The sequence below is a fragment of the Apostichopus japonicus genome, chromosome 2 (assembly GCF_037975245.1).
Source record: "Apostichopus japonicus isolate 1M-3 chromosome 2, ASM3797524v1, whole genome shotgun sequence".
Taxonomy (NCBI): Eukaryota; Metazoa; Echinodermata; class Holothuroidea; order Aspidochirotida; family Stichopodidae; genus Apostichopus; species Apostichopus japonicus.
The window spans coordinates 7,912,235-7,928,655 of NC_092562.1; the positions used below are offsets into that span (position 1 = coordinate 7,912,235).

At 37.2% G+C, this 16,421-nt stretch overlaps 1 protein-coding gene across 5 annotated transcripts in view; it reads right to left on the bottom strand.

Annotated features, from left to right (window-relative positions):
• The window catches only part of LOC139976620 (uncharacterized), a 59,129-nt gene that overhangs the window by 25,347 nt on the left and 17,361 nt on the right, over positions 1-16,421 (bottom strand). For all 5 annotated transcript variants that reach the window (XM_071985368.1, XM_071985369.1, XM_071985370.1 and 2 more), the window contains exons 5-15: positions 15,525-15,751; positions 13,038-13,147; positions 12,390-12,650; positions 11,747-11,929; positions 10,085-11,086; positions 8,702-8,931; positions 8,125-8,369; positions 7,351-7,510; positions 5,405-5,636; positions 3,117-3,253; positions 2,089-2,312 (exon numbers count right to left, since the gene is read on the bottom strand). In XM_071985368.1, coding sequence (XP_071841469.1) covers positions 2,089-2,312; positions 3,117-3,253; positions 5,405-5,636; positions 7,351-7,510; positions 8,125-8,369; positions 8,702-8,931; positions 10,085-11,086; positions 11,747-11,929; positions 12,390-12,650; positions 13,038-13,147; positions 15,525-15,751 — 3,011 coding nt within the window. The remainder of the gene's footprint in view (positions 1-2,088; positions 2,313-3,116; positions 3,254-5,404; positions 5,637-7,350; positions 7,511-8,124; positions 8,370-8,701; positions 8,932-10,084; positions 11,087-11,746; positions 11,930-12,389; positions 12,651-13,037; positions 13,148-15,524; positions 15,752-16,421) is intronic.

Below are 16,421 nucleotides of genomic sequence, written 5' to 3' on the forward strand. Positions count from 1 at the left end.
CATTAAGTTGGTTGCACAAATTATTTTACAAAGAAAGAGAATTGGGGAACAAGGATGTTGTTCCTATGTTTAGTAAATTATCATTTGATTGAGAGACTTAAGACTGTGTGTATAGGCCTGGGCTTCTTACACAAGTGGAGCAAGACAAGGCTTGTCAACTTAGTGTGACAAACAAAACAAACACTATCCCTGACCATGTCAAGTTAACTTAAAGTGAGATCAATCTTTATGTCCGTTCAGATGCATACATTTATGTCAACAATCAAATGCAATGTCATGCTGGACATGTCCTAGTTTACACATTTGTGTAATGTATATATAGGGATTAATATACTCTAATGCACTTTTATAATTACCACTGGTATGTAGTAAACTTCTTATACTTACAGTAAAGTGCATTCTTCTACTTACAACTGGTGTGTAGTCAGGGGCATTCTTATATGTACATCTGGTGTGTAGTCAGGTGCATTCTTATACTTACAACTGGTGTGTAGTCAGGTGTATTCTTCACTAACAACTGGTGTGTAGTCAGGGGCATTCTTATACTTTCAACTGGTGTGTAGTCAGGGGCATTCTTATACTTACAACTGGTGTGTAGTCAGGGGCATTCTTATACTTACAACTGGTGTGTAGTCAGGGACATTCTTATACTTTCAACTGGTGTGTAGTCAAGGGCATTCTTATACTTACAACTGGTGTGTAGTCAGGGGCATTCTTATACTTACAACTGGTGTGCAGTCAAGGGCATTCTTATACTTACAACTGGTGTGCAGTCAAGGGCATTCTTATACTTACAACTGATGTGCAGTCAAGGGCATTCTTATACTTTCAACTGGTGTGTAGTCAGGTGTATTCTTATACTTACAACTGGTGTGTAGTCAGGGGCATTCTTATACTTTCAACTGGTGTGTAGTCAGGGGCATTCTTATACTTTCAACTGGTGTGTAGTCAGGGCATTCTTATACTTTCAACTGATGTGCAGTCAAGGGCATTCTTATACTTACAACTGGTGTGCAGTCAAGGGCATTCTTATACTTACAACTGGTGTGTAGTCAGGGGCATTCCTATACTTACAACTGGTGTGTAGTCAGGGGCATTCTTATACTTACAACTGGTGTGTAGTCAAGGGCATTCCTATACTTTCAACTGGTGTGTAGTCAGGGGCTTTCTGATCCTTACAACTGGTGTGTAGTCAGGGGCATTCTTATACTTACAACTGGTGTGTAGTCAGGGGCATTCCTATACTTACAACTGGTGTGTAGTCAGGGGCATTCTTATACTTACAACTGGTGTGTAGTCAGGGGCATTCTTATACTTACAACTGGTGTGTAGTCAGGGGCATTCTTATACTTACAACTGGTGTGTAGTCAGGGGCATTCTTATACTTACAACTGGTGTGTAGTCAGGGACATTCTTATACTTTCAACTGGTGTGTAGTCAAGGGCATTCTTATACTTACAACTGGTGTGTAGTCAGGGGCATTCTTATACTTACAACTGGTGTGCAGTCAAGGGCATTCTTATACTTACAACTGGTGTGCAGTCAAGGGCATTCTTATACTTACAACTGATGTGCAGTCAAGGGCATTCTTATACTTTCAACTGGTGTGTAGTCAGGTGTATTCTTATACTTACAACTGGTGTGTAGTCAGGGGCATTCTTATACTTTCAACTGGTGTGTAGTCAGGGGCATTCTTATACTTTCAACTGGTGTGCAGTCAGGGCATTCTTATACTTTCAACTGATGTGCAGTCAAGGGCATTCTTATACTTACAACTGGTGTGTAGTCAGGGGCATTCTTATACTTACAACTGGTGTGTAGTCAGGGGCATTCCTATACTTACAACTGGTGTGTAGTCAGGGGCATTCTTATACTTACAACTGGTGTGTAGTCAGGGGCATTCTTATACTTACAACTGGTGTGTAGTCAGGGGCATTCTTATACTTACAACTGGTGTGTAGTCAGGGGCATTCTTATACTTACAACTGGTGTGTAGTCAGGGGCATTCTTATACTTACAACTGGTGTGTAGTCAGGGGCATTCTTATACTTACAACTGGTGTGTAGTCAAGGGCATTCCTATACTTACAACTGGTGTGTAGTCAGGCTGTGGACAATAATAGGGAGGAGCTGGCAAGTAGTACTTCTCATGAACCACAGAACTCAGCCTGTAAGCAGTTAACAAACACTGCTGTAATATACTCCCTAGCAACCAGGGCACCAGCTCTATTCCTGACAGGGTACCAGCAAGGAATATGGACAACAATGCTTTCCTAAGCTTATCTTCTGCTTCATCTGATATTTCCACAAAACCTTTGGAGAAAGAGAAACCCCATCAGTATTCTGCATCAACAATGTTTTATTAAGAAGTGAAAAGAGTTATTGCAACTGAGTAGCTTAAGAGAGGGAATGTGTTAATTAACAGAAGGCAAAGTAAAGTGGACCTGCTAGGGATTAGAAACGGTCCTGCTAATTTAGTAAATGAAATAAGCAACTTCTTGAAGGATGCAGGATATGCTTAAACAAAGTAGTATTGAACTTCTAGAAGTCATTCAAGAGAGATTTAATGTCAGTTTCGCATGTATCATTGACTTCTTGAATACTCGAATTAATTATTGTCTAAAAACATGTGGAATTTGCCTTAAAATTTACCACCATGATTATGTAAAATTGAAGCCATGGGGTCAATCTTTCTCATTACCATGCCAGGGTGATATGATTGTCTGGTGTCCAATAAAACTTACAGAGAAATTAACTTGAAGTACTTGAAGGGATCATCTGTCCTTCCTTAAAGCTAACTATAGCTTAGGCTTCAAAGCATGACTGTAAGCACAATATTAATTTAGGTATGTCATAGTTTTGTGTTTGGTTAAGTTTAATTATGCAATTGATTAAAAGTAACATTACTTGAAAGGCCGGAACATTATCATGGATTTAGCCTTATGAGCATTGCTACATATGTAGCATGCTTAAGATATGAATAAACAAAAAATTCAGAAAAAGCTATAGACAAATTACTAGCATTCAATTTACTATGACATATCAAAACTAAAAATTGCCCACGTCACCCTTTATTACTTTCAACTTTTAATACAGTAATCAAATGCAGTTGATTACCGAAGGTTTGACAGCCACTGCTTTCTTCTTGTTCAGTGTAGAGTCCATTGTCAGGCACCTGTGTCAGGGCAACTAATCTTTCACACATTAAAGATGATGCAGTCAGTGAATCTGGTAATCTCAGTTCTTCCCGATTTCTGTTGAAAAATATTTTGTAAAAGTTAGAGGGCCTGGGTTTCAATCCTAGCAGGATCATCTTCAGAGAGCAACTGGAATATGTTTCTCAGTGAAGTTACATGGAGACTTGAAAGAAATGCCTAAAGATTGACATAAGTATAAAATTGTAACCTTTACAGAATCTGTCCTATGTATGAAGGGCAAATAACTACAGTAACATGTGATAATGTTTAGCATAAACAAGCATTTGGTCTGAGACAGATTATGCCATCAAAAACTTAAAAATAAAAGAAACAGCAATGCTAGCAAAAAGACCAAAGCAGTCTGAAAGAACAACTAGAAGACATTAACTTAAACAATTGGCTCAAACAATTGTGAAGGTAAACCACACCTTTCTTATTAATATTTTAAAATCAACCTTACAATATAGTCATAAGGCATTAGGCCTTCCATACAATTCATGGTATGTTCCGAAAATTTGGCAACCTGTTCTCAAACTGTCAATTAACGTTTGGTCAAATTGACCAATCGGTGAGTGTGTATTTTTTGTCACATGCGATTCGTGATTGACATAGGTTATAGCATCGCCAGTCGTTGCCAACTTTCAGCTTGAATTTTTTGTAAACTAATGATGGTTTTAGTCATGGCTTCATTGTTTATATTGTAAAATTTCATTTAACATTTTAAAGAGTTTAATTTCTAACTGGAAAGCCGGTAAGTGTTGCTAAATAAACAGATTTTCAACGCAACATGTAAGCTCATTTTAAACATTCGTATAGGACTATAATGCACTGAACTGTGTACATAAATATAGTAAAGGCTTCATAATTGACGCACCTTCGTAATTGACGCACCTTCAAATACTTCTAGCAACGATACACCAGGCAACCTAAAATTTTTGCAGTCAAGCAGAGTTCCATATTTGATGAGTTTTAATCCATTTCAGGTTTTATGCTGATCAAAATTGTGTTTTTTTAAGCTTTTATCACCCTCCCCCCAGGTTTGCACATTTTATTGACATTTGGAAATCTGAGTCCCTAAAAATAACCAAAATTTCTTCAGTATAATACCACTACTCTCTTGGACCTGACCTGTCAGAGCTTAGAGGCGCAGAGCATAGCAAACAGAATCCAAAGTAAATGGATGTATACTTAGGCTTACACTTGAGTTAGCTTATCATCGAATGTGTTAATTTAGGGGTATGAAAGATACTTGACAAGGCAGACATTTTGTGGTCAAATTCTGCTCAATTGTACATTGCGTAGGCACAGAACAATACATATTTTGAGATCATTACATTTCTGAGGAACTACACATATGAAAAAATGGATACAGTTGAGTAGTTTCAATTTTTCGTTGATAGACATCGTTGATCAAGCCTCTAGTGCATCAATTATTATATATATATTTTTTGCACACTGGTACAGTATATGGGACGGTCAGAAATCCAGGAATTTCGCACGTATTGTGCAGTACTGAGGCAACTAGACGTGATCTTTATGCATATGAAATAGAGAGAATGTTTATAGGCATTGCTTATTATAGGCATTGATTATTAGCTATTTTGCTGACGAAAATGTTCATTCTGTTTGCTAATTTTTGTAAGATTTCAGACGTCTTTTGCACAAGATATGTTAGGTAAATGTTTGGAATAGTGTAAGGAGCACAATTTAAGGTGGGATGATACTTCATAAATCACATCAATAACATCCTAACTACTGCAAGTGTCATAATATGCATTAAGCACTCTGAGGTATTTTTGTATTATCTTTGCTGTGACTCACAAGTGGTTCTCTATCATTTTTGACTCTATAATTAACAATACTGATAAGCAGATAACACCCAGATCCTAAGATGTAAGTGATTGGACTACATTAATAAGAATGATCCTAATTTAACATATCCGTAGTAACAGTGATGTCTTTCCTATCAATCTTATTACCTGTTCTCAATTCACAAACTACCTTACTAAATGAATGCTACAGGTACATATTAATATCACATACTTTCAGGAATTCATGTCCAATAAGGCTATTAAGTTCCTGAACATGTCTATGGTCTGATCAAGCTAATGGACACCTGCAGTTTCAGCCCTTGCACTCAGGAGCTGGATATGTGATCTGTGCAATAGCCTATTGAAGCCACATGGAGAGGTTGTATGATGAATGTACCTGTGACTACCATCTGCTGTTAGATGATCATACTTCATACTATAGATGACAGAGAGGGTAAAGGCACTCCTCCAATCACCAACTTCCTTTGAGAACCAGATAGCCTCAGGGAAAAGCCCTCCAATCAACAATAAGCTTAGAGTCAGATCTGGAGTCCAATATATTGATAGACCTTGCTCTTGTATCTTGTTAGCTGTCAAATGTCTATGGAGTACAATGGTGCGGACATCACCTGGTGTGAAAACAACAACAACAGCAGTTTAGTGCCACATACAGCATATTATTAATACATTTATATAGAGTGTGGTCTTATCATGCTGCAATTTGTAAGCACTAACCATTCATCATTTTAATTTGACTAGCGCATTTAAGAAGTTTCATACCTGTTATATTTACTGTACCAACACTTTTGGAACTGGGAACCTTGACTGCATTGCAAATATGTACTCAGAGAAAAGAGGTATCCCACAACAATAAAAGACTAGTATCAAGTCAGAGAATCATATTCACAAAGCAATCTACCACAAAGTCCCAGGTTCAACTAGAACCAAGTGGCCATGACCACTATGCATTTCATTGTGAAAAAAATATCTGTTAACTCTTAAAGTATAAGGTTCTCAATGCAACATATATGCCAAGAACTTGTGATTTCACCCCATGTCACCTAGGAGGTTTGACCCCTTTAAGTTGCTATGACCATTTTACTCATCCACAGAAAGTTTGTCAGCTGTACCACAGAGGTTAAGTCTGGACCCCAGACCCCTCTCAAAGGCCTCCCAGACAGTTGAGTTCACCCCCTGAAAACTGATAAAATATTAGCCTGGAAAGTGGTTGTAAGACTCACACAAGTCCATTCCCTCCCTCTCCCTGCCATCTGTATTGCCTTATGTGAGCCAAGAACCAAACTTTGCCAAAACAAAGTAGCAGTACATTATATCACCTCGGGTACCCAAACGCGCCCTTCGCTCTAAGCCATTCACTCTCGTTCCTCGCAACACCAATAACAAGAAGCACTATGACCCTACAGCATTCTCGGTCGCCGTACCTGATCTTTGGAACAAGCTGCCTCCCGGAATTCGTATGATCATGGACTTCACCTCCTTCAAGTCTCACCTGAAAACGCATCTCTTTCAAAAGCACTACAAAGATGGTTTCTAGGATTTTTTAGATTTTATGTTGTTATGTCGTGTTGGTTTTTAGGTTCTAACTTCAATTGGAATTTTCACTTTTTAGCATTTAAATTGTAGATTTTGTAGTCAATCTGTTTTATCGCTTTACCCTTCACCAGTGCTTTTAATAGTTTTTCGATCTCATATCCCTGTATTTTATGTATTTATATGTATTTATCTATGTGGTAAATTTACTGTTTTATGTATTTACTGTTTTATGTCATTGTATATTCTAGATTGTTTGTAAAGCGCACAGATGCATCGCGCATAGTGCGCTATATAAGATTTTATTTCCATTACATTACATTACATCATAAAGAAAAAGAAGTTAAAAGCTGAAATAAAAAAATCTATTGGTAAGGTGCTGACAGACTTACAAAATAATTATCAAACCACCAATGTGCCATTTCACTTACCTCATAAAGTACATGATCTTGACTTAATGTTTAAATTAAAGATGTGCGACATTAGGGAACAATCAAATAACGGAAATGTTTCAACAGGGAAGGTTTGGTTAGATCCTCACACAGTTATTTCCATCTTAGCAGGTATCAGTGCCTTGTACAGGGGACCAGATTGACTAAGGTAGAGTGTTGACCTTTTGTGGTAGGGCCAAGGGCAAATGAAGAATGTAAAAAAGGGGGTCTGCATTGGGGGCACTGAAGCAAACACCTATGCGGAGTGTGGGGGTCCTCCACAAGAAAAAGAAAAAATTAATAAAATCTTAAATACCTAATGGTGCAACAACAGATATTAGGTGGATAAAGTTTGATATACCTTCATTTTCAGAAAACAACACTGGCAGGGGCTTGGCAGAGGTTGGTGGATAAATGATGAGGGGTTTGTTGGTGAAATAGAGAGCCATGAATCGAGCCATTGACATGACCACACCTCGACAATCTTCTCTAAAAATTGGAATCTTCACACTGGTTTTATCCTGTCAAGATGTCATAATAAAAAGCTACATGCAGTGATAATAACAACATAAAAGTGATTGTATATTACTTTGTTGTCTCAATCTGCCCTTGCATGCACTTGTTAATACTTATTCCTGCAATGACACATCATAAAAGCAAAAGGCTTATTCTCACAGAAAATGATAATGGACAGATCCACATTCAAAAACAAAGTTGGTAAGTGCAAATCCTGCTAACTTTTCAAAATTAATCATAATGACAGCCACTGTTCTGCTTACAACAATTGTAACCACAATGCCCACATGCTAATCAATTACTTGTCAAATTATTATGAGAACAACTAATGTAAACTGACAACAAATAGTGGATCCACATACCAAGAATGAAGTTTATCCAAGTTATACTTTTAGAGTTATTGTGCTTAAGAGGAGAAACAATAGTGGTTTTGTACCCAATATTGTGGACACATATACCAAGAATATGATTACCATTGGCTATTGTTGTCAGTTAATGCTGCTTCTATTTTCACAAATGAATATTCTACATATTCTACCCCAGTTGTCAGTTAATGTTTTGTTTCACACCATAGAGTATGCTATTTATGTGGTGCCTTTCTGAAAGTGTAACATCTTACCTCTAATAGCTGCTTGAATGATCTCTTCACTTTCAGCTTCTTTGCATCAACAGAGGCACTTTGAATGGCATTGTTGATCATTTGCAGAGCACCTTTCAAGTTATATGACATCAAGTTACTGTAAAGTATGGCTAAAATAAACTTGTTATCTGTCTGCCTTGGTACCTGCTGCTTACTGGAGTTACAAGCTGCCCAACAGCACTCCACACCTCCTCTGAAGTCACCCAACAAGAACCTTTCACATCCTAGAGCAGAAGCAAAAGACATAAAACACTTCTATATCTGTATTAACAATTACACTGACATGAAAATCCTTCATAGTGCATTACTTAACAGATATATAACATTAAATCAAGTTTGTTAATTATATAGCCATTTCAAAGTTTTGTTTCTTAATAATATAATGCAACATATATGTCATTACACAACAGCTATTTAGTTCTTGTATTACATAGTGTTTGACATTAGTTGTAAAATCCAAACTTCTGTAATGGAAATAAAGGAAAATTCATCATATTTAGATGAGTATGGCATACAAAGCAATTTAAAAAGAAACCATATTATCAGATAAATTTACCTTTGAGGTAGGTCTCATTCTGTTCAGCAGTCCAAAAGTGATGTAGATGCAGAGATGCATGATAACCAATTGAACTGAGCTTTCTTTGTATGACTCCAATCATGTTCATCAAGAAGGACTTGATTCTAGAAAGGATAGTTTCATCTCTGCTGTGTTTCTGGACATGTTTGTTACAAACAATGTACATTGTAACTGTTTTCTGATACAGCAGCTTCCATGCTGGAATCATTCTATAATCAGAGGGTGAAGGAGTTCACAGTCATATCATAGCTGAACATATGACAAAAGGAGCTTGGATGAAATGCCTATCACACCACTGGTATACACTTTCATCTGCCTAGCCAACAACCAATCTGTTCTTTGTAACACTTGTGTTACATGGTGGATCTCTATATTACATATGAAGATCCTACAAGTTTTACTTTTGAAAGTTATCATATTATTAAACAAGTTTTTGTTTAGGAATCTTGTACTTGCTACTTAGATGAGTCCACACAGTAGGGTTGAAGGTTATCCATCATATACTTTTTGAGTTATCAACTGGTGTACAAGACAAAGGGCATCACTTCCATCACACAACCACACATAGACCATCACAACGATTCGGTTTGCCAGATGCAAGGAATCAAAATGAGTAAGTTCTTAAATGCTGCTCAGTACATAAAGACAGACTACAATGCCCCACTGCACTGTTTGGTGACCCCTAGTGCTTTACAATACTTGAATGTAAGCTTGCTGTTTGTGTTAACAGAATTTGCTAAGTGATGCTGTAGTCGCAAGTCCAACAGAATTTCTCCATTTCAGGTTTGGCACATTTAGGAAAGGTTGAACTTTAGGTTGTTGATACCTTAAATGGTCTTCATACCTATGTTGATTCCATAATGAAGCCTTACTTGAGAAACCATAAAATTAAAGCTCTTAGGAGCCATCGGTAGCTCTCTCAAGAATGTTGTCTAATCCTTTGATGACCTCTGGTACTTTCACTACAGCAATAGGTTTCCTTCAACAGACATCAAAATTCAGGCTATAGATATATCAAGTTACATTCACATCCTTGGCATTATGCTTATAATTTTATATTTTAACCACTGATGACCTTAGATGAGTGGTAAGGGTAAGCTTTATTATGTGATTTTGATTTTCACCTTCTGGGACTTTTGACTGTGGACACTACCTACAGTTGCTTGTGTTAATGAACCAATATTCTGAGTATGTCTCCTTGAGATACTGCATTAAGAGCATAAGTCCACATATCAACTCAAGTTTTAATACTTGAAATATGAAATATGATGAGTTTTGTATCAGGTAAACTGTTATGTTTCATGTCCCCTTTGAGCTAACTGTAGTACAAATTTTGTTCCTGAATTAATTGGATTTACTCACCCTCTGATAATGGCATGTTTTCCAGTTGTTACTCCCTTCACATTCCTCATGGTACTGTCAGCATTGTTATCCCACATACTATGTTGTACATCTGATACGCTTCTGAATGTCTGTGGACATGTGAACTCATCAGACTTATGCCAACTTTGATCAGGATCAAGCTGGAATGACTCCCCAGCAACAGCTCTCATACTGTATGTCTCATCAAGTTTGTCTTCACAATGAAGTAACAATGCAAACATGTGACTCAGATTAGAAACAGTGCTAGCAGATTTTGTGGAGATTAAGTTCCTAACAACTTGATGGACTAAGTTTATAGTTCTGCAAAGAATGTTAGAGTGTATGATGTCCCAGTTCACACAGGCAAGAGATCTCTGTAAAGTGTGAACAGGCACTCTTTCATCATGAACGCCACGAGATGCCAGGCAAAATTTGGCCAGAGACTTAGAGGTAAAGGCCTGTAAATTGCTCAATTCAGAATCCCAATTACCAGCCTGACTGGCCCCAAGTAACCATGCAAGAAGAAAACACCTCTCAGATTGCCTGTGGAAATCATCTACTCTTTGAATTGTTGATGCATTCTGCAAAAACCCTGAACTTTCCAGAGTTCCAAAGATCACTTTACCATCTGATATGCCTGCATATTGTCCTGTGTTAAGGTTAGGCCCACTGCTATCTGTGCTGAGGAATTTTGATATAGTTGCATCTTTACTGTCATTGGCAGGAACTACTTGCTTTGATTCCATCTCAAGAGTTGGCAGTGGTTTCATGTCTGGCAAGCTATGTTTAGTCAACTGGTAAAGTGCCTCCTTGCCCTCCGAAAGATAACCTCTAATCAGGCTCGCTGCAGTTGTCATGAAAGGTAACTCTAGGATAGTTGCTAGAAACCCATCAGAGGTTACCAGGAGAGGTGCTTTAGGGTGAAAGGTCACACTGAACTGCTGATGGTCATTTTGAATCTCAACTTGGGCTTGTTGTCCATCAGATAGTTGTTTTGAAGATCTTAAAGAGTAAAATACAAGAATAATCAATGTTAGTTCTTGTAACTGTAGTACCAAAGTGTCTTAAAATACATACATGAATGATAAAGTTAAAAAAGTTTGTGTGTTACCGTAGATTATATGTTTAATACAGGAGCCCAACTGAATAAACTCTAGCAAAAAAGTCTGCCAAAAGATACATGAACCACTGAAATTATTACAGAAGAATTCAATACACCCTTAGTCTACAGGCTTAGTGATTCCTTTGTCACAATTTAATGAAAACATTTAATAGCAGACTGCACACAACATTTTAAAGTTTTGACAAAATTGTGAATATATCTACATACAAAGTAAGAAGTTCATTCAAGTTTTCATATTGTAACATATTTTGTATACAGGGATTTCATAATTTGACCTCTGTTGACCTCATATGGTATTTGACCTCCGCAATAACAACAAAAATGCATTAGAGTTGTAGTACTGACTAGTGTGAAATGGTTTCACCATAGATTATATAGTTTAAAACAAAATCTCAACAAAAATATGTTTAATCCAAAAATCCAAAGGTATACTTCACCACAACAAAGAATTTTTTTTTTAAATAAACTCTGGAATGCCATTTTACATTGAATCTGGTGGTTTTATTACTACATAAATGTGAAGGGGATTTGATACATACACAACAGATATTAATGGGTGTAATGGTATGAAGAGTGATGGTCCATGAACAACTGAGCATCCATCAGTCTGAATCTCTAATAATTCTCCCACACTTGAGAGAATAAACAAAGATCCTTTCTTCATTATACATGCCAAAAACAAACTATTGTAGCTCCAAGAACAGTCTGTGATCCAATATGTCCTGCAAAAACAAAATGCAAATTCTGTTAAGTAATTTAGCATCAAAGGTTAACAATGCTTTAGCTGTTGTCTGTAATACAGGATCAGTGTCAAAATTAAAATTGACATAACAGGGTTTCACATGTGTTGCCAATGGAAAAATTGTCTGCATATCACAGGTACCCGATTCTAAGATGACTCGGTATGTCTACTGCAAGCAAACTGAAAAACAACAAGACACTACTTATACTGTTGGGTAGATGCTATACCTGACAAGCACTAAAAGAGTACTTCATGACACATTGAAGGAGACAGCTTCTACTTATTGGATTCTCTATAACATGGTATGAGAACCACTATAAGCTTCACATCAAACAATTTAATTTGAAGAAAACATTTCAATGCATGCAAGAAAGGTTTTTAACCTACTAAAGTTTGTCCTATTACTTGCTGAGCAAAACAATCATAGCTATGTTGATTACCTTGTTACATCTTTGTTTGGGTTGGCAGCCTTACATCCACAACTGTGAAGATCAGCCACTACAATGGAGTGAGACAACACAGATAAGAAAATCACCCTGTTCTTTCTGGGAACCAACTGGTTAATCCCAATTGCTAGGAGCATTCCATTATGACTGTGACTAAGAACCAAGGCTCCAACTTCATGAAGAGGTTGACAACCAGGAGAAATAACATCAACAGGAATAGCTAAAGAATGCCACGAAGCCAGAAAAGGAACTTTGCTGTAACAAAAGACAGAAGTGAGATAAGACTATTTAGACTTTCCTGTACCCAAACTGAACAAAGTTCAAAAGAATGTTAGCAGAGCAGACCATTAACTAACAATATAAGGATAACAACATGATTTTGAGAGACACCATTGTAACTATGTAAACTGTCAATGGCTGCTACTGTTGTCACGAAATTAGCTAAATTCAATGTCTACGACACTGATTTGTGAAGATCTGATTAGGCATAATGATGAGGCTCAGAAATGTTCAATAGTGAAAGACTCCCTTGAAGTTAACACAGTTTGGTAAACAGTAGCTCTCTCAGCCCTGTACTCCTGACGAAATTTGTAAGTCTACAAGACTTTTGTGATACACTCCACAATCTCTTTCAGTTCTTACCTAGTGGTGAATTTCTTCCATGGTTCTTGCCACTGTATCAGTACAGAACTGACCTGAAGGGTACCTCCTTTGTAGAAGACGAAGGAGCAAATATTACAGCGACCCAAGACCTGTAACAAAACAGAGTGACTACAAGTATATGACACTGTCAATTAACTATACTATGGCTCACAGTTGGTCAGGTACCTATCATTCCAACAGTGGGGTATTAGGACTCCCAGATTGTAATTGTGTAAAGGGTTTGAACGTAACTAATGGCCACTAATTGCGATACGACTCTTAAAAATACACCTGTTATGGACAGCAACAATGGCCATGCACCTTAACTATAGCTGTGGTAGCTTCCCTCATAGTGTTCAATATCAAACTAAATCAGGGTTCAAACATAGTTTGATGTTTGTGGTCAGAAAACACTGAACAGGAAAACAAGCTAGAGCATCACACATGAGTAGCTCAACTTTGACACAACGTGATAGCATGCCATGTACTTACGACCATGAAGAAGCTACAAGTGCCATTCTAAGAGAAATATGAAGCCAAAGAGTATCAGATTTCTGGCTTAATTAGTATGTTTGACCTAGCAATTCAGTTTTGTCCCATTGTCTGCTGACTACAATGACCACCTTTCAATAAACCCAAACAAAAACTCTGGGAGGGATGGTAGGCTTTAGTGTGAATTCACTGGTTGAGCTCACAAATGACTTTGACCTTAAAATTGAGTACAGGATTAATGACTTATCATCTGCTGATCATTAGGACCAAAAAAAAACCCTACAAGGAGTAGGCGTTTCCTTATTTTTGTTGTTTTTACTCTACATGAACTCTGACCTAATATGAAGTGTGACTTTTATGACTCATCTGCTGATCACTATGACCAAAATCAAACAAACTCTAAGGGTAGGCTTTCATGTGAATTCACTGTTTGAGATCTCATAACCACAAATGACCCTTGACCCCTGGTATATGTTACAACATAACCAAATTTGGTAACAACTCAGCAAAGGACCTGCCTGTAATAGCCTTTCAACCAGTGTTGACAGATGGACAGGCATATTGCCATGACAATAGCTCAACAATGTGTAACTATCTGTCTGTCTGAAAATACACTGAATCAAACAAATGGAAGAAAAAAGTTGAGTATTAATGGTTTTCTACCATTTCTGTATTTAATTTCTTTCAAAAATATTGCATGCTGCCCTTTCAAATTCTGAAAATTGTTTAGGTTCCTTTTTAAAAGCTGAAATTTACCATGATGCTCTGCTATTTAAATAAACCCTATTGCCAACTTCATATTAAACCAGAAAACCAACAGGCTGAGCGATTCCTTACAAAATTTTAGCAACTCCAAGTAGCTCATCCAAGCTTTACTTTTGGAGTTTTCCCATATGCAATGCTCCCAACTTTGATCTCTGTTGACCTCAATTGACTTTTGACCACCATATTCACAGGAAATACAGGATTCTTGCACTCAATTATGTGGCTAAACATACCAAGTATGAAAAATATCATGTTTGACTTTTGTAGTTCTTGTGTTTAATAGGAATTCAGATTTTGACCTCTGTTGACCTCGAATGACCCTTGACTTCCACAAATTTTTAACATGCCTTTGTATTCAATAAGGTGCATCTACATTCCAAACTATGAATATCCAACCAATATTACTGCTGGAGTTATCATGTTTACAAGGCATGACGTCACATACACATGGGCCCTCACACATCAACCTACACATGCCTTGACCATCGCATATCAATAAGCAATCAATAAGCCCTGGTAATATACATATATTCTTCAAACACTGTCCAATACAGTACTTAACATTATGTCTCCTAGATTGTACTGTACCTATTCCAACACGTTTAAATAACTACATTGCATCTCCCAGAGTGTAATGTGACACACCTATCACTCCCATCCCATCAGGTACCTATGATTATCTGTATGTTATCACTTCCAAGACAGTCAAGTAACTACATTATCACTGCCAGGTTGTTAAGGGTTACTTGACAAGTTGGGAGATGTAATGTACTTTCCCTGATAACCTAGTAGATACAATATACTTAATGCACCAGTGTTGAAAATGGGAACCACAGGTAAATAACTCCATCAATTTTGTGACATGTGATGGCAACAGTACAATTTATTACACTTAAGAAACATTAAAAGTAACCATGTAGTAACCATGATAAGCCTAATCAGTTACTGGTTTGTTGTCTTCAAGCACTACCAGTACCATGCAAAGCACCCAATGGACATCAAGTGTCCACACTTGTTACTTAAGGCATGCACATGATACGTCATCATCACATTAATTATGAAAATTCTGCTATATGGTCATTACAATTTACACCGGGAAATCTATGTATTTATGCATGAAAATGATACTGACATAATATGCAGACAGCCAAAAAACATGTGCAGAGTGCACAGAAATGTTTGGCATTGAGTCAGCAATAGTTGAACGCATCAATCACAATGTATACTTACTGAGTCATCAAAGAAAGTTGAATCCACACTGGCATCCAGGCAATTACTTGGTGGTAGCGCTGTACTATCTCGGTTGATTGAGTACCATCTTCCACTTTGTGTGGAGTCCTTGACATTGTCTGCATCTGTGCTCTCATCAGCTTCCCACAGGTAAATATGATTTAAGTTCAAAACCAACAAGATATTTCTGGCATCATTTGAAATGAATATTTTGTTTTTGTGCAAAGCTGAAATAGTAAGAAACACAAAACATTTGTTGACAACTTTTGTGAACCAAGCAATAGCATTCAGCTTGTTAGTTTCTCTTGCTTAATTCTGCTTAACTCTTGCTTATTAAACAAAAAAAATACAAGAATGGAATTCAAATCCGCTATTAAAGGACCATTGGAGGCTCTCCTTCTTTATTGACATTAAAGGATGACTTCAGACAGAAGATAAGTCTTTATATGTTATGGTCCAAGAAAAGAGAAAAATTGAGTGCTGGTAACATTTCTACAACTGTTATGGTTTGCAAGATTCTCACCTTTAAATTGTGAGCTTCAGCTGTTTAAAGGGTCATTTTCCCAACATTACATATTCATAGAACTATACTCTGGACTGAGAGCAGTGTTTTAATGGTCTACAAGAAATCAAAATTAATGTTGTGCCTATTACTGTACGTCATCCTTTAAAGATTTTACGTTCATTCGTAACTTCCAGTATTATCCCCCAAAATCAATGTGCGAAAGTTGCACCTCGCACTTTGCATTGCACACAAATGTTTTATATATAGTGGTGTACACAAGCAAGGTTCATCTAGAACCTGTTAGGGCAAAGCAAGAAGTCAAGACTAGCTGATTGGGGTAATCCTACTACCAACAGCAATCCCCAAATAGAAGCAGAAAAACCGGAAGAGGA